The 25,643-nt window shown below is 46.3% G+C and overlaps 2 protein-coding genes across 3 annotated transcripts in view; both read right to left on the reverse strand.

Moving 5' to 3' along the window:
- Nucleotides 1–25,643, reverse strand: part of LOC147668770 (uncharacterized) — a 117,483-nt gene that overhangs the window by 33,417 nt on the left and 58,423 nt on the right. Inside the window, exon 2 of one of the 2 annotated variants that reach the window (XM_086948445.1) lies at nt 3,554–3,650. The exons of the other annotated variant lie outside the window; for it this stretch is intronic. The gene's annotated coding sequence lies outside the window, so the exon portion shown is untranslated. The remainder of the gene's footprint in view (nt 1–3,553; nt 3,651–25,643) is intronic. 2 annotated transcript variants of the gene reach the window in all.
- LOC147668771 (uncharacterized) lies at nt 1,216–3,560 on the reverse strand. Its single transcript, XM_086948443.1, has one exon. The coding sequence runs from the start codon at nt 3,005–3,007 to the stop codon at nt 1,508–1,510; it is 1,500 nt and encodes a 499-aa protein (XP_086804569.1). The 5' UTR covers nt 3,008–3,560; the 3' UTR covers nt 1,216–1,507.

A 25,643-nucleotide genomic window follows, 5' to 3' on the forward strand; every position in this document is an offset into this window, starting at 1 on the left:
AAAGCCCCCTAAAGTTGTTTTTTTACTGTGGCAAGGCTAACCTTCTCTATATTAATAGTGGGTTACCTTATTATATTTAATAAGTGATAACTTCAGCTTGAGAACAGCTAGAGAAATACTTCTTCCACTCATGTAAATTGCAATTTAAAATCCTCTTTAAAAGTAAAGTTAGATTTTAACCTACTATGTTGACAATGCCACTTTCAGAAGGTTTTTACATTAGATGGGATTTGATCTTTTTCAGACTGTTCAGACTCATCGGAAAAGGATCAATTAGAAAAAGTAGAAAAGAAACAACACCTCCACTAGTCCCAGATTATACTCTGCTGGCCTCTGTGGGACTGAGTCCTGACACCAACTGTTGTCCTCCAGGTCCTGGACCCTAGGCTGGAATCATAGTGTACTCCTCAATGCTCAACTGAAGGCTTTAACGAACCCATCGCATGATGACACAGGGCCTCGCAACACAGCATCATCCAGCTCCTGAACAGCAGAATTACCGAACCAGATGTACAGCAATACAGAGACTTGCATCACAGCACTGTGCACTCCCAATCTTCGGCTCTACCAGGCCAAATGCAGATCCTTACATAGGAGTACCTCACAATTCCCAATAAGCGGTTCACCAGACCAGGGGGACACAGTCTTGCATTACTGCACCGCACAGCTCCTGAGCGGTGGCTTCATCAGGTCCAAAGGTCCAAATCATCATGACAGGATTACACAGAGCCCTGCGGAGCCGCGCTGAACTGTTTTCACGCCAAAGTCACAAGGTAAAACTTCCAATGGGGTGAACCTGGTCATTGATTTGGCCCATACATTATCACAGTCAGCCTGAACCTGGGGCTTTGTCCTGGTTCGGTGCAATCAGATATCCACAATTGGCGCTTTGCGCCTTTTGGTGATATGTTTTACTAAAACTGTAAAAACTCATAAAATTGATTCTACTAATTGGATTTTTGTTATCTTGGTACATGTTTATTTAATAAAATATCTTCTATTTTCTAAATTGGTTTGGGATTCTTATTCTTCTTGTCTTCACTTTATCACTATTAGAGTGCTATATGAATACTTTATACAATACCCCAAGCTTAGCCTATCTGCCTACCCAGCTTTGATAAGTGAAATTTGTGGTTCACCCTGACAAGGACTGTGATTATTATAAGAACAGGGTGTTCACCCTCTACAGCCAATAATCCAATTTATTACAGACACTTTTATAATCCTTCAAATATCTCTGCTTTTCTTTATTCTGACTAGTCTGGTTTTCTATCATCTGGCACATGAATATTCCACATAATTGTCAGTTTATCATTTTCGGTAATTCCTTCATCTCACAGCAACTGCATTTTTGTTGCTCCTTTGTATGTCCACAGATGGGTCAGTATTATTGTTGATGTACTTAATTCCTGCCAAATGTCCTGCATTTCTATCCTTAATTCTATGTTTGTTCAGAGAGGGTGTGTGTTTCCTTAATGCTGAAGAGTCAATAAAACTACTCCCCCATTCACTGCAATGGCATGGTTTCCCCTGTGTGTGTTCGCTGATGCCTTTGTAGCCCTGATAACTGACTCCAACTCTTCACACATTTGCTACATTTGAATGGTTTTTCTCCTGTGTGTATTCTTTGATGGTTCCTTAATGTTGAGAAACAATTAAAACTGCTTGTGCATTCACTGCAATGGTATGGATTTTCCCCAGTGTGTGTTCGCTGATGTTGTTTTAAACTTGATAAAGAACTAAAGCGCTTCACACATTCGCTACATTTGAATGGTTTTTCTCCAGTGTGTGTTCTCTGATGTTTCTTTAAAGCTGAGGAATGACTAAAACTACTTGTGCATTCACTGCAATGATATGGCTTTTCTCCAGTGTGTGTAAGCTGATGTCGTTTTAGGCTTGATGAAAAACTAAAGCTCTTCACACATTCACTGCAACTGAATGGTTTTTCCCCAGTGTGTGTTCGCTGATGCTCTTTTAGGTGTGATGAATTAATAAAGCTCTTCACACATTCACTGCAATGGTATAGGTTTTCCCCTGTGTGCATTCGCTGATGTTGTTTTAGGCTTGGTAAAGAACTATAGCTTTTCCCACATTCGCTACATTTGAATAATTTTTCCCCAGTGTGTGTTCGCTGATGTCCTTGTAGGTTTGATAATTGACTAAAGCTCTTCAAACATTCACTACACCTGAATGGTCTTTCTCCTGTATGTGTTCGCATATGTCCTTGTAGTTGTGATAAGCGACTAAAGCTCTTCACACATTCAATGCACTTGAATACTTTATCCTTTGTGTGCGTCCGCATATGGCGTTTTAGGTGTGTTGAGTGACTAAAACTACTTCCACATTTACTGCACTTAAATGGCTCTTCCCCTGCGTGCACTCGCTGATGTCCTTGTAGGTGTGATAATAGCCTAAAGCTCTTCACACATTCACTGCACTTGAATGGTGTTTCACTTGTGTGTGTTCGCTGATGTTTTTGTAGGTTTGATAAACTTCTAAAGCTACTTCCACATTCACTGCATTTGAATGGCTTTTCCCCTGTGTGGGTTAGATGATGGCTTTGGAGCTGAGATAATTGACTAAAGCTCTTCACACATTCACTGCAATGGTACGGTTTTTCCCCTGTGTGTATTCGCTGATGTGTTTTTAGGGTTGATAACTGGCCAAAGCTCTTCAGACATTCACTGCACCTGAATGGCTTTTCCCCTGTGTGTGTTCGCTGATGTCTTTGTAGCTGTGATAATCGACTAAAGCTCTTGACACATTCACTGCACTTGTATGATTTTACTCTGTGTATTTGATGATGCCTTTGTAACGTTGATAACTGAACAAAGCTTTTCCAACATTCAGGGCATTTGATTTTTTTTCCTCCTGTAAGGTACTTTAGGTCTGATGCGAAAGTAAAGCTCTTGCTGCGTGTGTAGGATATTTCTCTCTTGGTAGGTGTCTCTGGGTCAGGCATATATTTTTCTACATCCCCTGACTGTGGTTTCTGAAGGGGAAACATGGCTGATAAACTACTTGTGCTATTATCATACTCCCTGTACGTGTGTGGTATTTTGCACCTTTGATTTCTGATTTACCAATAAAGTAAGATGGTCACTAAATACTTATTGCACGCATAATATGCATACAGCTTCTTTTTTGGGTGATTGCATCTTTAGATAGGATCATAGTTTTGCTCACTTGCGGGTTTACAATGCTTTCTCCTCCTGGTTGATGCAAACCGGAACAGTACTCTGTATTGTAGATAGCATAACTTATCTTTCCTTTACCCTTCATTTTTTTTATTTCCACTCTGTTGTGACATTCTCTTGCTGGTCACTGTGGTTTGGCCAGAAAGAGCTTGCAATACACTCAGAGCACTGAATGGTGGTCTGTTATCATTTTAGAAAGCAAAGCTCTGTTGAAACCACATCATATGGATCACACGATCAGTGCTGGCATTGGACACCTGTTTATATAGGTGCTGGTATGTTATTGCTGTTTCCTTAATTTTCTAGAGGTCATTTCTTAGTCTTGTGGCGGGGAGGTGCACAGCTTAGATTCTTACATCCACTGAGTTGCCCTGGACTGCTTCTTCCGGGATCAGTTTATGTTCAGGTTCCTGTTGACCACTGCACTGATTTTGTGCATTCAAGGTTTGTTTCCTGTTGGATGTAAAGAGATTGAAAATTTCTAAATGGAAAAGTATTTTTTATCTAGATGAAAAAGTAATCTCTTCTTTACCATCTGAAGCGATATTTCACCATACACAGATATTTCACCATACACAGATTTTGAACTAAAAACTCTTTTGAACACGTCACATCTTTCCTTGAGAAAAGGTGACGATTTACCAGTAAAGAAAGGGCGCTCACTGAGCACCAATGTGCTACAGGTCCAGCTTGTGGTAGATGCACATGGATAATATTTCATTTTAGCAAGAACAGATTGTGGACACAGAGCGGGATCAGGACATTATGCTCTTACTTAAGTTTGGGGAAGTGTATAAAAAGGTTAACTCTTCAGGAACTATATAACAAAGGTAATTCCATTTACACTTCTCTTCACAGTCCTTTCCTGTTCACATTAGATCAGTTGAAGTGCCAACTCCTTTCTTAACCTTACTATTCGTTAAGCTATCTTTGGAACTTTTCCAACCCCCTGGGGGTGGCTCAAGCATTTCTTGTTTCTTCAAACCTTGAAGATTGGAACATTATCGTGACTGGAGGTGGATTTGCTATTGCCATAATATCTGTCCATCTCCCTGAGACTAAAGCAGCATACACAGCCTACCTCTGTCTCTGACACTTTACATAAACAAGAGATTCTTTGGTGCTTCCTAAAGCAGATAAAGTTCAGATCCTGTTGCACTTTAATCTGCAGCTCCTTCCAGAACAAATTGTTAATTGGAATACCTACCTTTGCATTATGAGTGTAGGCGAGGCACACAACCAACAGCAGTATCAGTCATTTAGCTCTTAATAGATTGAATCCATCACAACATATAACTGACTTGACAGATCCCTACAGCCAACAGATGTGTTCATATTAAACTGTTGCTTAATAGGTTTGGCCAAGAGGCAGCATGCATTTGCTGGTCTGTGAGGCATGCTGTAATCGTTCTGTGGAGTTTGAACACACACATCACACACCTACATCTTTTAATTAGTTGCTTGGGCTTCCCTTATAAATTACATAGTTCTCCTTGGCAAATAGAGTACATTTGTCACGCCTGGTGGCTGTTTGTTCCCACCCTGGTGACTGGCCCTGCAACATGGATCCATTAGAAATAGGCAATATATAGTACCCGCGCACTACTTTTTCTTTTGCCTACGCTTTCCTGTTCTGAGCTCAGCTACTATTATAGAGGCCATCCGTGTTGCCTTTGTTTCTGCCCCCCCTCCCGCCATAGTTTGTGTTGCCTTTATTACCGCCTCCTCCCATTGTCCACGTTAACATTCTTCCCGCTGCCTCCCGTTGTCCGCATTGTTTGTTTCCGTCCTGTTGTCCGCGTTAACTTTGTTAGTGCCCGCCTCCCATTGGCCATGTTAACTTTCTTCCCGCTCCCTCCTGTTGTCTTTATTAATTTTGTTCCCGCCCCCTCCTGTTCTCCATAGTAAGTCCCAGACCGTTCGCTTCAATGGCGACCTGGAAGATGCCGAGGCCATGCTGCAAGGTAAAGGTGGGAGCAGCCTACTAAATAACACCACCATTTATGGCATAAGTGCACTTCATCAGGTAAGGGACGTCATGAACTGAAAAACTGAGTGTCAATCCACAACAGATGCAAAATCATTCCATGAGCAACCATTTTCCTGTTTCCCTGCACATATGGATTTATAATAAAGTTAGCATTTTAACACTTTCTGGGTAAAGCTTTCACCTAATTAGTACCAGTTTAACACCCAAGAAGATTAACAAGCAAAGGAAAGGTGACCAGTAAACCTTTTGTGAAGGACCTTCCACTGTGCACAAACACTAGGTTTGCGCTATAGGTTTGCGCTATAAACAAAACAGTTATTGTCAAAATCTGCAGATGATGGTTTATTTGGCAAATACAGCAAATCTATGATTGTGTGGGAAAACACCCTGGCTGCAGAACTGCTACAGTTAATGAATGAAGGCATTCTCACTTATATGGAGAAAACAGTCCAAGGGTAGGCCTGCAATCCCAATCACATTTTTGGGCTTTCTATTGTTGGCTCTATTTGTATTTCTGAATCAGACTACATGACCCAGGGTGTAGTAAATGTATGGATATTCAATACCTGGAGGTACAGCACTCAGAATAATGTGCTGCATGGCTAAACGCTTATAAGGTCCAAAAGGCGAGACATGTTGGCTATGCTTGTTTTTCCTTTCAAAGGTATTTGACTTATTCTTCTCTGTCTGGTGCCGAGAAGGATATTTTGTGGGCGGATGGGCCTTTGGCAAAGCGGGAGAAGGTGTCCATTGTCTGCCTTTGGACATTTCTTAAATCTAGGTTTCCTACATTTCCTTTCCATCACTTTCCCATCACTCCCCAATATCTGCAGCCTCAATCTACAGGGCTCACTGTTAGCCAAAACACAGGAAGCAACTCCATGATTGGCAGTACAGGGATCACAAGCTTCATTTTCAGAAGTTCATCTGGGAGATACAAACAGAGGAGGTGCACAGGTAGTGGTGGCTTATGAGGTATAAACAGAGGAGGTGCATAGGCAGGTAGTTATAAGGTATAAACAGAGGAGGTACATAGGCACGCACTTATGAGGTAAAAACCGGAGGTGCAGAGGCAAGTACTTATGAGGTACAAACAGATGTGCACATGTAGGTGCTTATGAGGTACAAACAGAAGTGGTGCACCGGTAGGTGCGTATGAGGTACAAGCAGAGGAGGTGCAGATGTAGGTGTGTATGAGGTACAAAAGGGGGAGGTGCACAGGTAGGTGAATATGAGGTATCAACAGAGGTGCACAGGTAGGTGTGTATGAGGTACAGAGGAGACGCACAGGTAGAAGCTTAGGAGCTACAAACCGGAGTTGCAGTTAGGTTTGTATGAGTTACAAATGGAGCAGATGCACATGTAGGTGCTTGCGAGGTACAAAAAGAGTAGGAAGATGCTTTTGAGGTATAAACAGAAGATGTGCAGAGGTAGTGTGCCATAACAGCTCACCTGGTTTAATCTTCTGCAGCTATGAATTCCAATGGGTTCTGGGAACTGCAGTGTTTTTGTTACTACATAGGACCCGTACCCTACAGATATGCCCCCGCCGCCCAACAACCGTAGACATGCAAGACCCCACATTTGAAATCACCACAGATTCAGGTGGGGTTAAAAAGGCCATGTTTATTTACGCATTGTATAAACATGACAAGCAATAACAGGCATATCAAAATCACAAGTTATAACATACCTACATTTATGAGCATATCAGCTCGGTGAGCATATCAGCCCCATGAGCATATCAGCTCCATCACCTTCCCAACTCTAAGGGAGGAACACCATCTGGTTCGCATCTCGCAACTGGGTATCCTACGCCAAGTGCCGGGCACCTGCCCCTTAGAGTGGTGGGTCCCGCCCTTCTATCCTTGTCCGCCATTACCGGGGCCCACCTCTCCACCACCAGGCTGCCCGGAGTCGCCCGGGAGGCTCAAAATCTGTCGCCCTAGCCTCCCCAGCCGGTGGTCACTTCCTCCCAGTGGAGAGCTTGCCATATCCCCCCTCAGAGCTGGCCAATAGAGCCCGGCACGCGTGCTCCCATCCATCTTGTTTAGCCACTATTTACTGATCGCAGGTCTCTTCTCCGCAGAACGCCCCTCAAACCATTAATCTAAGGGACGGGTGGGTGGAAATTTCGGAAAGCCGGCCTGGGTCTCGAGGATGGCCAGGAACCGGCGGGCAGTCAGGAATCCAGGAGTGATAGCCGGAACAGAGACCCTAGACACAGGGAGTTGACCCTAAATAGGCCCAAAGTCTCCACCCCCTAACCCTCGGGTCACGCAATATCGCCAGAGTGGAAATGGGTCGGTCGGATGCCGATTGGGCCGTCCGCCCGACCAATCACCAGAGACCAGGAGCAGGGCGGGGTCCGGAGAGGCCGGGTCCTAAGTGCGCGCGTCGTGATTCTCCACGCTTGTCATAGGACCCGTACCCTCCAGATATGCCCCCGCCGCCTAACAACCCTAGACATGCAAGACCCCACATTTGAAATCACCAGAGATTCAGGTGGGGTTGAAAAGGCCATGTTTATTCACACATTGTATAAACATGACAAGCAATAACATGCATATCAAAAACATAACTACATTTATGAGCATATCAGCTCGGTGAGCATATCAGCTCCATGAGCATATCAGCTCCATCACCTTCCCAACCCTAAGGGAGGAGCACCATCTGGTTCGCATCTCGCAACTGGGTATCCTACGCCAAGTGCCGTGCACCTGCCCCTTAGAGTGGTGGGTCCCGCCCTTCTATCCTTGTCCGCCATTACCGGGGCCCACCTCTCGACCACCAGGCTGCCCGGAGTCGCCCGGGAGGCTTGAAATCTGTCGCCCTAGCCTTCCCAGCCGGTGGTCACTTCCTCCCAGTGGAGAGCTTGCCATATCCCCCCTCAGAGCTGGCCAATAGAGCCCGGCACGCGGGCTCCCATCCATCTTGTTTAGCCACTATTTACTGATCGCAGGTCTCTTCTCCGCCACAAGGGTGGCCAAGGCCCACAGGTCTGACACCCTCCCCACCTGCGTTCAGAATAAATTACCAGAGTTCTTGGATAAACGTATCAGTTCCATAATCCGACAAATGCACCCCATCCTGGTGGTACATTGCTTCTCCGGAAATCATCCGGTGCTGGAGGTAGCGCAAGCGGCCCTTCACTGAGCACAACCTTGCTAGTTCGCCGTTCAATCGCCTCACCGAGAAATTCAAAGATCTTGGACGCACTCCTGGGCCCCATGCCCTGCGCGATATCATGCCAGACCAGACTAGTTTCGTTGATGGGAACACATGTCCCAGCCAGGCAAACTCTGCTAGTAGGGCTTCCTTGACAGCCAAGCGCCCCCTGTCGACCATGTCGTTGCCTCCCAAATGCAGGATAATCCAATCCGGCGATTTATGCTCTCGTGCCCTGAGCCCCTCGACGATCCGCCTCAAGTGTCGCATCCGCATCCCTCCAACGCCATGCCATACGAATTCGGTCTCGCCCAATGCGGCCGGTTTCATCACCTCTCTTCGTTGCAAGCGCACCACCGCGCGACGCATGAAAGAGTGCCCGATTACCCATACCACGGAAGCGGGCATACTAATCAAAAAGGAGAGAGATGGAACCGTTAGACACTGCACACATATGCATCACAATAATTCAGGCCTTACATATCGTTTGTAACAATCAGAGGTCCAGCAACCTACACCTTTCACCATGGTGGGAGGCAGATCCGCCCCAGCCGCTAAAGTTGCGGCGCCAATCCTAAAGGAATGAGAAGAATAGCCGGCTGCTCCCAATCCCAGGTTCCCCAGGGCCAACCCAAAGACTGCCTTAAATTGGTATTGAGACAGGCAATCCCCGTTTTCGTGGACGAAAAGAGCCGATCCTCCCCCTGCAGGGCGTCGGGCTAGATACGCCTGCATACGGGATACGGGGCAGGCAGCTATCCCTGGGGCAGGCCGCAAATGGATGTTGGCCCCCTTCCCTGTTTGGTCTGTTTTGGACCGTCTCAACCGCACCACTAGGCCCCCCGGGGAGATGGAGATATCCTTGAGCTGCAGGCCCCCCCCGTGATCTACTCTGGGAGCCCCCACAATCTCACCCAGGCGGAAGGCCCCGTAAAAGGCCAGGCAGAAGGCCGCCCCCAGCATGATTCCCTCGAATGGAGACAAGCAAATAACAGGCAGTACCCCCAAAATATCAATCAAGGTCGGGAGATCCAATGGCCTACGACAGTCCCGCTGTGTCCCGTCTAATCGGGCCCATCCCGCTAAGGCCTTCCTGATCAAGAATGAAGCCCCAGGGTCCCGCTCCCCCGCCAATTTAGCAAAGAAGCCTATCGCCGCCAGGGAAGTCCTAGCGTAGGACACTGTTTTGCCCTGATCCCGCAGAACCTGTAAAAAGGCGTACATCGTTTCAGTTGAGAAGACCCTCTCCCCACCCGACTTTTCAACAAATGCTTTGTAAACATTAAACTGCGACTGATATGCGCGTTTGGTGCGATCACTCAGAGCAGCACCTACCAGCCCCGCTAAAGCGGGGCTCCAATTTTCCACAGTGACGTAGGGAACGTCGTCATGCGCTCTTCCGCCTGCGGGTGGAACCTTCGGAAGTCCTGCAACTTGGAACGAGACAAAGCGTCAGCAGCATGATTATCCACACCAGGTATATGTGCAGCTTTAAAAGTCAAATTCAATTTCAAGCATGCCAACACCAACAACTTCAGCAACCTCAGCACGTGTGGGCAAGTCGCCCCTTGCCGATTGATAACCTGAACCACTGCCATGTTATCCGACCAGAAGGTCACGACCCTGTCCCTGAAGCGCTCTGCCCACACCGTAACTGCCACCCAGATGGGAAAGAGCTCTAAAAAGGCTAAGTTCTTAGTCAAGCCTGCTAAGTGCCACTCCGCTGGCCAGACCGCCCCACACCAGGCAGGGCCCAGGATTGCCCCAAAACCAACACTACCAGCTGAATCAGTGTATAATCCTAACTCCTTACTGGACACCGGTGGCGCGGGCCACACTACCCGCCCGTTGAAATCTGCCAGGAAATCCCGCCACACCTTGAGGTCCTCCTTCACCCCTGCTTTTAACCTCACCCGGTGATGCTTCTGGGTAAGACCCACCATCGCTCTGGCTATAGACCTCGAGAAAGGGCGTCCCATGGGAATGATCCGCAAAGCAAAGTTCAACTGCCCCACAAGCACTTGTAACTGGTGCAATGCCACCTTTTTACACGCCAATGCTACCTCAATGGCTAGGGAAAAAGCCTTTACCTTATCCATTGGCAACCTACATTCACCCGCCACTGTGTCAATTTCAATGCCCAGGTAGGACATGCACGTGTCAGGGCCGACTGTCTTGCTCGGTGCCATCGGCACCCCAAATTCCTTTAACATCGCCACCAGCTGGCTTAGGGCCAATGCGCAGGCATCCGACGATGCGGGGCCCATTACCATGAAATCGTCTAAGTAATGCACCACATCCGTACATCCTGACTTTTGCGAAAACACCCATTGCAGCATGGAGCTAAAGGTCTCAAAGTATTTGCAGGAGACCGCACAACCCATAGGCATACATCTGTCGTAGTAAAATTGCTGTTGGACCTGAAAGCCTAACAAATGGTAATCCTCAGGGTGTACCGGTAACAAGCGGAACGCTGACTCAATATCGGTTTTTGCCAGCAACGCCCCTCGGCCTAGCTCCCTCACTTTCTGAATAGCGGCATCAAAGGATGAGTACTTCACTGAGCACTCCGCCGGGTCGATGGCATCGTTTACCGATGCACCTTTTGGTGCGGATAAGTTATGGATCATCCTGAACTGACCCGGCTCTTTTTTGGGGACCACTCCTAAAGGGGAGCAGACAAAGTTCTCCCAGGGAGGGTCCGGGAACGGGCCAGCTACTCGGCCTAAAGCCCGCTCTTTCTCTACCTTTGTGGCCACTACTGCGGGATGGGTTCTTGCTGAAACTTGGTTCCTACATTGAGTCATAGAAGGGACATGCGATGCTGGTATACGAAAACCGCTGGAAAATACTTCAAACAACATCCTGGCAGCTGCCCTATCCGGATACCTACCCAGCCAAAAGATTAGTTTCTCAATGTCGACAGGAGTAGGCAGATTAGACTTGGGGAGGCTTGATATCCTTAGGGGCGTTGCCCCCGTTCTTCGGCTTTCTTATTGCATTTAGATTCAGGATGGGACTGGTGACCGCAGTAAGCGTAGGCATGCTTGAACTTGCACTGCCCAGGGGGCCATGTGCACCCCTTACCATTGAATGACCAGCATGTACCTTTCTTCTCGCCCGGCCCTCCCTGGGAAGTCCGAAAGGGCTGCCTAGCCGGGTGTTCCCTATTGCTTACGCTCTCTAACCAAGCATTGACCTCAACCTGATCCCAACAAATGGAGGGGTTTTCTTCCTTCGCCCAGCGAAACTCCCTATCGTATGTCAGCCAGGCAGAGCCGCCTTGAGTGGCATGCGCCTTAACAATCTTATTAGTATAAAACACCAGCGGAATCGCCAACTCTGGCCTTTTTTCCAACAACACCGTAACATAGACGTGAAAGCCGAACAACCAGTTGGTTATAGTCTCCTCTATCCTAGGTCTCCGATCTCGGAAGGAGTGATCTTTCCCATCCCTGTCTTTGTAATCCTCCTCTCGCCTCTTCGGCCTGATAAGGGAGAATATATCTACGTAGGCACCTCTCCAAATCTTCCCTCGCATTTCCGTGCTCACATGCGTAGCCAACATCCCTGACTGAGACAACACGTTCCCTTGACTAGTTCCCACCTCGCTGCTCCTTAGCGTGGTGTCACCAGGCTTACCTCCTGTTGGTGGCACGGCTATCGCTGTTGTTTGGGGCTGTGCTCCAATCGCTACGCTGGGCAACGCTTTGCGCGACTCGACCAACAGCGCCAACAGCCTCTGAACATCTTGCAATGCGCCCTGTTCTGTGACCTGCGGGGCACCCACGGTGCTGCCGCCCCAGCGCTCCCTCTCTCTAATACCCTTTCTGGGGCTGATAATTGGCCCACTAGAGTGGAAACTGACGCCAGCAAGCTATCCAACGGGTCGCCAGCGGCTGCCACTGCGGCCACCGGCTGCGGTGGGAGTGGTGCCGTAGGGACCGTGACTAATGGTACTGCGCCCCCCCGGAGCCAACGCCCTCAGCGCCTCCCTAATCTCGGACAAGACTGACCCCACTGGGTCTACTGGTGTGACCACACCCGGTTCAGGATCAGAAGGAGGGACCTACTGATCCCTCGTCCTGTTTCCCCCCAGCAGGGCTAGGCCTACTCTTCGTCCCTTTCCTTTTTGGCTGCGCCTTGGCCTTCTTCTTCAATGGCGGAAAAGCAGCCTTCGGTCGCATCCCCCCTGCGCGGCCGCTCTACTACTTCTGGCTGCTCCCCCCGGGAAGAATCACTCTCATCCCCGCTGTCGGGGGTCTCCTTGCTCAACTTTTTTAGCAGCAATTTCATGATCAGGTTCAGAGTCCTTTCGCTTTTGTCCACCCTTTTTTGGCGCCATGCTAACTATTGCGCGCTTCGCACTGCCTTCGCTCTAGCACCTAACGCGCCCTGAGTTCCCTGCTCCCACACTCCTAAGCACCGTTCACGCCGCCCGGCAGGAGCCCACACCACGAAGACCCTTGCACACAGCCGTAAGCCCCGCAAGGCAGCGACACTCCAATCCCTTCCCTGCACCCACCGTGACTCACGGCTGCCCACGAGGCCCCCCGAGGCACTCGACCCCTTACCTGGCTACACGAACGATGCTCAGTCCTTCTGCTTCGAGAATTTCGTAAAGCCGGCCTGGGTCTCGAGGATGGCCAGGAACCGGCGGGCAGCCAGGAAGCCAGGAGTGATAGCGGGAACAGAGACCCCAGACACAAGGAGTTGACCCTAAATAGGCCCAAAGTCTCCACCCCTAACCCTCGGGTCACGCGATATCGCCAGAGTGGAAATGGGTCGGTCGGACGCCGATTGGGCCGTCCGCCCGACCAATCACCAGAGACCAGGAGCAGGGCGGGGTCCAGAGAGGCCGGGTCCTAAGTGCGCGCGTCGTGATTCTCCACTCTTGTCATATAACTTGGCTGCTGTATAGAGAAACCAAGAAAAGTAATGCATAATACTCACCTTTGTGTCTCATAAAATTTAGAGTTATCAACACTGAACACTTAAGAAAATCTAAATTCTGATCAGTCACGCAATATATGTAATGGAAAGTGCATCCTTGGAAGAGAACATAATCAGACTGCAGAAAATAAAAAAGTGAGAAGAGAAAAAGGCAGAAGGTAGAAAAAGGAGGATCTCGAGGGTTTGTTCTTAAAAAAAAGGATCAAACATAGAAGTTAGTCAAGAGGCCCTTTTTGAGCTCAGATTTGAACACTTGCAGGAGAAATGGGGTCAGTAATGAACAGTTTGTGGGTCCCAAATACTCAGGGTATTGCCAGCTAAGGACCTTTTTCAGGGTACGTCTGTTATATGAGGAAACCTGAAATAGAGATTCACTCCATGGAGTTCTAATATTGTTGGATTGCTCAAGGCTTCAAGAAGAGAAGGCAGTGAAGTTATTTACGGAGGTGCCTGGCACTGCAGACAAGCGCTGCGGTTGGTATGCGGAGAGCTACAGTGCGACCTCCTCCACAGGTGAAAGTGACGGGAGTGTCCTGGACTGCGATCAGTGGTGAGGCATTGCACGAGAGACCCCTCCCTCCTTTGATTTACCACAGCGCTGTCTACCAATAAAGACCCCCCCCCTCGAGACGAGAGTCCGTCACCTCTATGAGAGATCGGCCATAACAGCTCCCTGCATCGACTGGCCGAACAGGCCGCAGTAAGACTTACCTGATCCCTGCGGCCTAGCACAAAGACAGAATGGGGTGAGCAATGAATTGGGACCGAATGCGCGATCTGTCACCGCAGGGCGGCGAGAGGTGCTCCAGCCCCCATAGGGGCCCCCATAGGATGCTCTGCTGCATCGATGAACACCACTAACTGGCTGTCCTTGGATATAGAGCACTTCAATACTTGTGCGGAGCAACCCGGTATAGCCCACCACATCAACATTGCTAATATTAGCCTGTGGGGCCCATACTGACTTAAAGCCACCAACGGCGGATTGGCAGGTGGGCTGCAGAGTGGACCCGAGGTGGGAACAGACTGGGCCTGATAAGAAATGTGGGAGGAGAGGGGGTGTAGCTGAGCCCTGGATGAAGTAATATAGGAGCCACATAACAGGATGTCAGGAGGCAGAGTCATACCTTTGCGGGTTGGGGGTGATAAAGGTCCCTACACCCAATGCAGCAAGTAAGTGCGACACTGTGACAGTGTGATCTACTGCTCTAACCACGGGGTCTTTAGAGGCAGACTCACAAGAGCCACAACAATGACACCAAGCACCCCCTTCCAATGACAGCTACCGTTGAATTTTTCCTAGTGAGTTGAGAGGAGCTGCGGTCAGGCTGCAAGTGGTATTTAAGGGCGTACTCAACGATCAGGCCCGATGGACTACAGACTCTAGGCCGCTACGCACGCTTACCCTGCGTAGCCCCCTATCGAAGGTGAGTGGTGACCACAATATACCTCCAACTGCTGACACCAGTGGGTTGCCTTCACCCCCACTACTATGGGAAAAACATGTAAAAAAGACCCAGACATAGGAGGGCTAATCCCCGAAGAAGCAGGAGACGCTCTGCAGGGATAGTACAAAACCCTCCAGACTGTCCGGTGGAATTACTCCCCAAGACATCCTACAGGGATTAAAACAAGCATTGGTAAATGCAATAGGTTTCGCCTAGGTAAGTATTAACACTTTTTTTGTTGATGTAAGTGTTACCTTGGTGAGCCGTTGTGTAATATAAGCTACTGAAACTCTGTAAAAGTGTAATGACTAGTTTATTGAGAAAGGCAACATATTGTGCATTTACTGGGAGGACTATAACATGGGGAGATTAGGTAAAGTGCGGAAGACAGAGGAAAAAAAACATGCATCCAACAAGAATGCCTAAAATGAGTGCAGTCACGGGGAGATTAGGAGAAGGGCAGAGGACAAACCAAACAAGCATAGCATAAGCATGGAGCAGGCAAAACCTAAATAAGAAAAAGAAAACACAGAGCTTCGAGCAATAGGTAAACAACGGTTGTATGATGAAACCCCTGCATGCCTTTACAATGCCTTCCCTAACCAGACTGTGATGTTACCACGCGTTACTTTACCGGCCAAGTCATTACAATGATTTGCCTTAGGGGTTGCTGCACTTCGGAATAGAATACATTAGTATTCTAACTCCTGTCTATGCAACAGTAGGGGAATTTTTCAACACCATTCGAACAACCCTTCCCGTAAGGCAAGTCGGTGCAACGACTTGCGAGGTAAAGAAATGTGTGATTACGTCGCACTAGGGTAGGGACTGTGTTTTAAAGGCAAGTTGTTGTTCTGACTGCAGTAAAATATGTTTCCTAAAAATAACTGGAACTGTCAAAACAAAGGTGTATGCACTAAAGCTAGGACGAGGTGAATGCAGTAATAGTAATATAAATATAAATACTAAAGGTTATTTTATACAACAATAATCAACCGTAGCAAAGTTTGATGGAAAATTTCACTAACTTTGCTCCCCACATTTGTGTGAAATGTATGACTTGCTAGAGTTTATTTTGAAAGCTGAGCTTGCAGACAAAAACTCTGCATGCACTTACAACCGTGCATAGGAATCCTAGCAAAAGATAAGCACGCATTTGTGAAATGCAATGTATAGCTGGAAACTGTGCTTGGTCAATAGGGTGCTGCTGCCTGCCTGCATCCTAAAGTGACAATCTTTCAACCCTGTGGCGTGAGGTTACAGACAGCATATAGCTGCTTTCAGAGTTCAATGACCCCAGCACACTGGCAAGCTAAATGCTTGCATGCAGCCAGTGGTGAAAGATACACACCAACCAACAATATGGGTGGAGTGCCCAAGGCCTATCAGTTACAAAGAAGGGTGTTTCTGTATGTTTTTTGTGTTTTCAGGTTTCTGGAAAGTTGTTGGGAGTTGTTGAGTAGACTGGGAAGCACACAAGAATAAACTCTGCAATTGTGCATCCATTTGTGCACCTTCGACAGGGGGTGCTAGGAGCCTCCTTTAAAACTGGGACCGCTGACTCAAACTGAAAGAAATCAACGGCAGAGAAACAGGGTCACAATGCACATAAACAGCGTGCGTGAGTCCCACAAATATGGATGTTCTCATTTCCTGCACAAGAAACACACTAGTGGCTTTTTCCAGAATCTGTTCTGTATGTTTTCAGAGAAGAAAAGCAATGCAGAACATTTGCGAGCCATCACAATCTAATGGATTTCAGGTTTTTATTTGCATTTTGTGAACCCCCTACCTCACACCCTTTGGTCCTCCTCATGTGCCTGAATTAGTCATACATTTTGAATATTGGATAATTGTCACAAAAGATGATTTCTGCCATGATGATTCAATCTACGTGCATGAGTCTCTACAGAACCTGATTCTTTGAACTAGGACCCAAGAATGAAAACCTGAGTAAATCAATATCCCAGGCTGAGATCAGGAAGGCAATAGTGTCGTGTAAGAAAGGCAAGGCGCCAGGGCCAGATGGCTTTCCGGCTGAGCTTTATAAATCTCTGGTTGAAGTTCTGATTCCAATAATGGAAAAGTTGTTCTCCTATATTTTTGGTAAGGGTGGGAATATGCCTCCCTCATGGAATGAGGCCACGCTGGTTTTGATTTTAAAGCCAACTAAGCCAGCGAACCAGTGTGATTTGTTTAGACCAGTCTCTCTGCTTAACCTTGACTATAAGATCTTTGTTAAGGTTTTAGCAAAGAGACTGAATAGTATTATGAGTGGTTTGTTACATCAGGACCAAAAGGGCTTTGTGGGAGGAAGAGGTAATCAAGATCTAACCTGTAATTTGACTGGCGCTATCGATCTTACAACAGTTTACAAGATACCGTTGGCCCTTATCACACTGGATGCCACCAAGGCGTTTGATCGGATCAATTGGATCTACTTGATTAAAGTATTAGAGAAATCAAACTTGGGGTAAAAATGTTGTAGGGTTATTTCAGCCATCTATCATGCCCCAGTAGTTAGAATTTTGATCAATGGTAATATTTCTTCTGTAATACAAGTTCAAAGAGGCACAAGGCAGGGGTGTCCCCTTTCACCACTATTGTTTAATTTATACATAGAGTCCTTTGCAAAAAGTATAAGGAGACACAACCATATTTTGCCGCTTAGATTTGGAAATTGGGTGAAAAGGGTCTCGCTATATGCCGATGATATCATGGTATATACATCAGATTTCGAGAAAACTATTCCTATTATATACAGCTTAGCCGAGAAGTTTGGTAATATCTCAGGATATGAGATAAACCAATCAAAAATGGAATGTATGGCCTTGGACTACACAGTCTGTTCTCTTCAACCAAAGAAAGCAATGAGATATTTAGGTATAAAAATCACCCAAGACATCAATGATATTCCCAATACAAATCTACGAAAAATAGAGAAAGAAATTGCTGACTCACTAAAAAGTTGGACATATGTACCCTTAACGTTAATAGGTAGAGTTAATTTAGTAAAAATGATGCTCTAACTCAAATTGATTTTTATTTTTCAAAATATAACGTTAGTCTTCAAAGAAGAAAGCTTGAGGAAAATTCAGTCAAAAATTAACTCATTCATGTGGGCCTCTAAAGGGACTAAAATTTCCTGGAAGAAACTTCGGGGAAGGAAAAGTAAGGGTGGTGTAAACGCACCGGATATAATTATTTAAGCATGGGTCTTCTTAACCACTTCCATGCTCATGACAAGGTCAACTCGGCATGGGTTTTACCTGCCCTGTGCTTATGACGAGTTGACCTTGTCATGAACAATGGTAAATCTGAAAATCCAGCGGGAAAACCCCTTAGCAGCCAAGGTGCTGTTGGATGAGCCCAATCTTTCATATATAGGAATAATGTATAGAGAAATGCTGCAGGACCCAAAAGGAGCGGAATATGCATATCTTTATACATTTGGAGATCCTCGTTACTTCAAGAAAGTCTGATTAATAACTTTAAGGGACCTAGCGACTATTTGGAGCAAAATCAGAAAGCTTTTAAAAATTAGCTATTACAGCGCTAAGGCGCCTATATGGGACACACCTGGCTCACCTGAGTGGACTAAAGACTCATTAGCAATCTCGTTAAAATTAGCTGGTGTAAACCGCTGGGAACAACTTATTCCAGAGGGAACTCTGCTATCCTGGGAAGACCTAAAGTCTATAACGGATAATTGACTAGCGAAATTCAAATATTTACAGATAAAAGCTGGTCCCAAGAGGTTGGTATTGCAGCTAGTGCCACAAATGAGTTTGAGAACGCTTTAAGATCTACACTACAGAACAAGAAAGAAGTCTCAAATTTTTCCTGCTCCTGATAGAATTGGCAGACGGGGACTTCATCCTGCGAGTACAACTGTGGGGCGAGTGCTTGCCTGGCGCAAGTATAGAAAATATATTGCAAGTATCTTTTGACTTACTATATTCTACAGTCCAAGCTGCCAATTTAAGGAGGAACCATCTTTTTTCTCTTCACAGTGTATATTGGTCTCCTCTTAAACTATCAAAGTTTGCAAAAGGTATGATTCCATGCTGTCCAAAATGCCGGAAGGATAAAGCTGACGATGAGCATATGTTCGTAAGCTGCCCTAGTTTACAGCAATTTTGGTGTCTGGTAATAAAAGGTATGGAAGATATATTTGGGTTCGATATTCAGGTGAGCATTTTCTTAATATTCTTTGGCATCTTCCCGAACTATAATCTGCTGTCATTCGATACCAATAAGTTGTGTTTTTATCTCATCCTATTAGCGCACAGAGAAAATTGTAAATGTTGGATTAAATGTACCCCTCCGATCTATTTAGATTGGCATAACGCTCTAAAATATGTAATGAAAATGGATATAGCCACACGTAATGAAAGCAATAAGAAGAGGGCCTTTTGGACTCCAGGCATAGAATGGATGGATGGATGATTTATTTATTTTTTGATCAGGGGTATGTTTGTCCAATGATGATGCCTCTACATGGAATTACTTCATCCCTCAGGTCAGTTCTGGGGCCCACAGATAGAACTAAAGAACAGACAAATCACAAGATGTTCTGTGTAAAGTGCAAACCATTAAATGAGAGCTCTTGCGCTGGTTCCAGCAGACAAAATTAAGCTGGCTCGGTTAAGATTTAATGGCGTATGAGGACAAAATTAGAAGAAAAAAAAAACATATGTGAACCAAACACAAAAAGAGCTTACGGTTTTACGTTTAATTGTTAAAAAAGAGCTATGATTCAGAGAATGTTTTCGCCCCGACGAAAGTTGTGTTATGCTAATTATAATTGCTATGCTAATGTACAAAGCTCTATTGCACCACTTTGTACATCAAATACATTTTTAATATCTGCTATGTCGTCTTCTTTCCTTTAAAATTCCTTAAATTGCATGTTCTGCAATAAAGACTTGTGGTTTACAAATTGGGGGTTACTATGGTGAATGCAAGTATTGGGTTGTTCAACAACTCATTCGTTCCTGGAGTCGTAATTCAGGTTAATGCGGTTTTCAAGGTTATGGAATATCTTTTTCGGAATGGAGCATTACCCCTTTATGTGCACCACAGTTTCCATTTTGTACATGAAAATGTTATGCAAGGCATAGTGGCCAAGCTTTCACTGCACTTTTGTGTGGCATTTCACCTTTTTCAGTGTATTTATGTGTGACATGTCAAGTATTATGTGTGACACTTTGAGTGACACTTTACTGTGAGTATAAAATGCAGTTATGTTCAAATAATGACTTACTTGTCTAAAACTACAACCTTTTGTGAAGTGAGAGTGATCTAGAAATTATCTACAAGTAGCTGCAAAGAGTGGAGATTCAGCATCTGCCACCCTCACTGAAAAATCTTCAGTAATCTAATCTAGTTTTTTATGCAGACAATTTTTCGATTTTTATAACTAACATCTGATGTTGGTGGTGGACAGTTACAAAATATGCATGGTTTTTGAGAATCATGATATTCAACAACACATTTAATCCATTTAAATCATACAGCCAGCCTCTCAGCAAGTGGCAGAGTGCTGGAAGGACTCTACTGAAGTGTGCACAAGCGGCACTCAAACTCTGGAGACCCTGTCGCCAAACCCTGTATGTCTCCCACCCACAGGGACCACACTACTTGCTGTAGGAGGGAAAAATTCAGGCAGCAGTAAACATGTGAAAATCCGCCGGCTTGTGCCTGTACAGAGAGAAACTTAAAAAACATAAGACCCATCCTGGCCTGTCTTTGTAACACGCTGATGGCCAGAAATGTAGCTGAACAGTCTGTGTGTAGTACTCTGACCGAGAGGTTTTTGTAGGGTGTCTTGGATTTTTAGTCCGAGGGAGTTGGCTCTAGTCTGCCTTTATTATGGCGCTGTGTTTCTGTGCAGTCTCTCTAGAGTCCTTTTGTCAAGGCAGGTCTCCACCATAGATGTTTCTCTTGTGTTTATCTCTTCTACACTATTCTGTACCAGAGCGGTCTCTCTGATGTGTGTCTCTGCCAAATCACTTGGGCTTCGACAGGTAAATGTAGAGCCTGGCTCTATTGGATACTGTGACCAAGAGCTGTCTCTAGCTGATACTGTTTTCTAGCATTGTCTGTGTACGGTCTGTCTCTCCTACAGTCAGGGCCACTGGAATTATGCGACAGGGGAGAGTCAAATTATGCGGCAGGGGTAATGCAGAATTATGCAGCGCATTCTGTAATAGTTTTACTTCATTCATTGTAATTTTAAAGTTTGTTAAAATGGTCTGAGTATTAGTTGCACTTCATTAGTACCACTTAAACACCCGAATATAGCAGAAAACTACAGAAAGATGACCAATCAACCTTTGCAAAGGACCTTCCACTGTGCTAAAACATGTCACGTGTTTTAACTAACTTTTAAACCGTTTGACCTAGACATAACATTTTTTTTGTTAAAATCGGCAGATTATTCGGCGGATGATGGATTATGTGGCAAATCTACAAGTATGCAAAAATTGCCACAGCTGCACAATTCCGGTGGCCCTGCCTATAGTACTCTGTGCAAAGTGGCTCTGCTGTATGAGTGTGCAAGGCTGCTTTGTTTCAGTGGTGTGTCGATACTATCAGCCTCTGCTGCAGAAGTCTACTGTAGAGAAGTCTGTGTTTTGTTTGTTTTTTGTAGTTTTGATACCGCGCATACTCGGGCCAAGGGCATTGGAGTGCTTTACACTTGAACCAGGTTTCTTTCTTTTTTTGTGTTTTTTTAAGGATATGGGAAATTAAGTAATTTGCCTAGAATCACAGAATGTTGAGCTGATGCTGGGAGTCAAACCTGGTTCCTCAGTTCCAAAGCTGGCACCTGTGTTTAGCCACATCTCCTCCTGCGTCTGCTAATTCATCCTGTGGCAGAGAGCTCAGCTCCGTGTAGAGTATGTGATATTTTGCCTTCAGCTGGAGCGGTCTCTGCAATGTAATTTCACTGTCTCACTCTAGCTCACAGAAATTTCCGCAGAGCACGGTTCTGCAGTAGTAGCTCTAGCATTAAACGGAGCTGCCAGGATGTGACACACACTTAAGGTCGCTGACCCCTGAGGTGTTTTCATAGCAGTACTTGACATGGAAAAATAGAAGTCCAGGTACTTTGTACTAGAGCCTGCTTGTTTCGGAGACCAGATTTGTTTTTTCTGCAGAAGTTTAGTGACAGCTCCTTTGCCTTTTTAAACAAAATGAACAAAATGAACTGTGTCTTTGTTATATTTATTCCTGCTGCTCATCCTAGAATGTTGGTGTGGGAGCTTGTTGGAATGTTGAGTGTGTAAGACGGTCAGTTGGATGAAGGGCTGAGCGGCAGGAGGCTGCTCCTGGTGGGGTTTCCCTATCTTATTCTTAACGTACCATCTTACTTGAATAAAGTACTTTCAAGTAACTACAAGGACTAAGCTACCTTTATTTACAACAGTCTTATGGTGAAAAACGATTTCTCAAGCCCCTGCAACAGCAGAGCTTACCTCCTTTTCATATCTCACTCGTACCGAGGAACGCTCAGCCGTAGTTTGACTGCAGCCTGTTGAGAGGGTGATGTGTGGCCTGTCAGCATTGCTCCAGACGCAGCAGGGTGCTACTGGATACAACATCCTGCTCAATGACCCCCCACTGAATAGAGCGCCCTGAGAGGGGTCGTGGACAGAGGCCCCACACGTGTCTGCTGATGACCATGGCAAGCACATTTAAAACAAAGGCACTGCCCGCCACATCAGAGTCTGCCTAGGGCTACTGTCACCTGGGGTGGTACCTGTACCCCGGCCGCATCAGAGTCTGCCTGGGAGGACCTGGCCTGGCAGTTCGGGCTGCACTGTTACAAATGGGCGCAGGGTAAAGACTGATTTGCATATGGCTGGGTCCATACTGGAAAGGCATGGTTAGCAAAAAAACGATGGATTTAGGCCCAGATCTCTGTACTGGGGTGAATATATGGCATTGTTCAGCATTATGTCCATCGATTGTTCTTTTTGCTGTCTGTCACCTGGAGTGGTACCTGTACCGGAAAACAACCGGTAATGCACAGCCTAGGTCCACATATCGCAGAGACACGTCGGACTGTTCCCTTTATTTATGTTAATCAGTGAAGATGGCACTGAGGCAAACAATGTGGACGGTGGAGCACTTATTCAGAGGCAGCCCGGCCGGCTGGGCTTGATTGATCTGAAATCCAGGCCCGCTATGAAAGACTGAACTTTTGAAACGAATGAATAATGGCCGCTGTGTTTACTCCATGAATAAAGGCAGTGCTATCGGAGGGTATGGCAAGATCTCCGTTTCATTTGCAGCCCCTTAGTTGCCGATTCAAGGGGGAAGGGGCTGTTTGCAAACGGCCACCATTAACGTAAAAGTGCTGCATGGGGCGCTATTATAAACAAAACGTAAAAAATAGGGAAAAAAAACATGCAGCACCGAACAAACCAAAGGGGCGCCGGCCGCCACTGTGGCGTGGTGTTTGATGGAAAAAAGTAAATGTACCTCACAAGAGAGCGCGTCCTGCCTGTTTGCAGGCAGGTGAAAAGCATTTAAAGCATTTAGCAAAATAGTGCTTGGAGGCTGTAATTAAAGCCTACCAGGCAACAACACGGGATGTCGCCATAGGAGGTTACAAATGAAGACAAGGCAGTACTAAGTCTGACTACTGAGCCTATTAATGAACCAGAAGCCAGCATTTACCAAGGACATGAGCAAATAAAAAATATGGGCGGGCGAGTAGGGGAAGCTACGCCTCCATACTCCACTACAGCATGCCTCACGGAGCAGCGCATGCGCTGCCCAGGCTCGACCTAAAATTGGATACCCTTTGGACTTACAAGGTCCTCTCCTGCAATATTAGAGTGATGTACATAATGTCCAACCATTATAAAATATTCTCTTTTTTGAACAGGCGAGGTACCCACATTGCTCTCTTGCAAGAGACTAACTTGGTAGCTAAGGAGGAAGTAGCACTACAGAGCAAATGGAGGGGTCAGGCTTATTGTGCAACCTATTCAGAATATACCAGAGGTACACTGGTTTGGATCCAAGTAGGTGGTCCCTTTCAGCACAAAAGGGATTGCATAAACCCAGAGGGTAGGTATGTAGTGGTGACTGGCAACTGGACGGGCGAAATGTGGCTATAATAAATGTGTATGCTCCCAACGTAGAGCAAAACGCTCTTCTGAAAGGCCTATCACAACCTTTGGCCCCATATCTGATCGGCTCGCCGATTCTAGGAGGAGACTAATTGCGTGCCAGTCCCTTACTTAGGCTGCTCACACCCCTCACTAAGGGAATCACCGGCACACTTGATAGCCCGCACCTTCGCAGACTGGCAGGCAAGATGGGGGTTAATAGAAATAAGTGGAGACGCATACATCCATAGGCCCGAGATCATACCTTCTTTTCAGGACTACACAAACTGGTATACCGCTAGACACATTTCATGCACCCCAACATCTATAGCCTGGTGCCCAACATAGAATAATTGTCCTGTACACTGTCGGGCCAAAACCCAGTCTTCTTACAGTTGATTTGGGAGCGGCCCTGTCCACGCATTCCTACCAGGCGGCTAAAACCGGAATCCCTAGAAGACCAGGTGTAACGAGAGGAGATTAAGGAGGAGGTAGTAGAATATTTCGCAGACAATACTGGCACGGCATCTTCCCCTCAGCTGGAGTGGGATGCGTTCAAGACAGTGATTAGGTGGTCAGTGTTTAGCAGCGTCGATGGGAGTCAGGAACACTATGTTAATGGAGGTAAAGTTGGTAGAACAGGAATCGAAGGACATAGAAAAACAAAGACCGGGGCACACAGAAATATAGCAGAACTAAATATATACTAAAGAGAGAGTGGCAGCCCAGTTCGAAAGGCTGCAATGATCAGATTACATCATGGAGCGAGCGCGACCCACGATGGACAGCACTGGATCCTTACTAGCTTGGCTAGCTAACCCAACAAGAGAGGCTCTGTTATAGTCGAAGTTGAAGACGTGGAAGGGCTCAGAAGGTCATTCAGCATTTCTTTAGTTAGTATGCTGGCCTCAAGAGGAGCGCCGCAAGGCACAATGAAGGGTTGATCCGACACTTTCTTACACCACTGCCCTTCCCGAACCACAGACCTGAGGAAGCAGAGATGCTAGACAATGATATCACCTTACAGGAAGTAAAAGCAGCAATTAATTGACAGGCAAGGGAAAAAACTTAAGGAGTTTTACGCCACCTACATTGAAGAATTGGCCCCCAAATCTGTGGAAATTTACACTGCAGCCAGAACAACAGGCTCTCTCCCCAGCTCAACGCGAGAGGCCCTGGTAGGACCACTCCTAAAGCCTGGTATACCACCATATGACTGCAGGGCTTATCAGCCATTGTCATTACTCAATCTGGATCTCAAGATATTGAGAAGAATTTTAGCATACAGGCTTCTCCCATATATGACTAAACTGATACACCCCAAACAGGCAGGATTTATTCTGGGGCGAAATAGGAAGGGTTGGGTAATATAGCACATGCAATTGGGGAGAGGCTTCCTGTCATTGGTTAGGTTGCTGGCTACAGTCCACATGGGCCGGACAATACTGGAGCGGTACAGCATGGAGAGAGAGACGAGACAGGGATGCCCTCTGTCTCCATTGCTGTTCAAACTAACTACGGAATGCCAGGCCAGGCTACCCAAAACTGGGAGTTGATATTGGGGTATACGAATAGGGGCACATCACCATCATATGGCGCTGTAAGTGGATGATATGTTGATCTTCCTTTGCAATACAGGAGACGATTTGGCGGGAGCTAGTTAATAATGGAGGAGTTCAGCGTCCTCATAGGCCTAAAAGTCAATTCGCAAAAATCCAGATTACTCCTGATTGCGGGAGGCCAAAACCCACCGGCAAAACTG

Source organism: Lissotriton vulgaris, unplaced genomic scaffold (genome assembly GCF_964263255.1).
Source record: "Lissotriton vulgaris unplaced genomic scaffold, aLisVul1.2 SCAFFOLD_1348, whole genome shotgun sequence".
Classification (NCBI taxonomy): Eukaryota; Metazoa; Chordata; class Amphibia; order Caudata; family Salamandridae; genus Lissotriton; species Lissotriton vulgaris.

Coding starts and splice junctions, on each gene's coding strand:
- LOC147668771 (XM_086948443.1), bottom strand. CDS start 3,007: ATGTTTCCCCTTCAGAAACCACAGTCAGGGGATGTAGAAAAATATATG.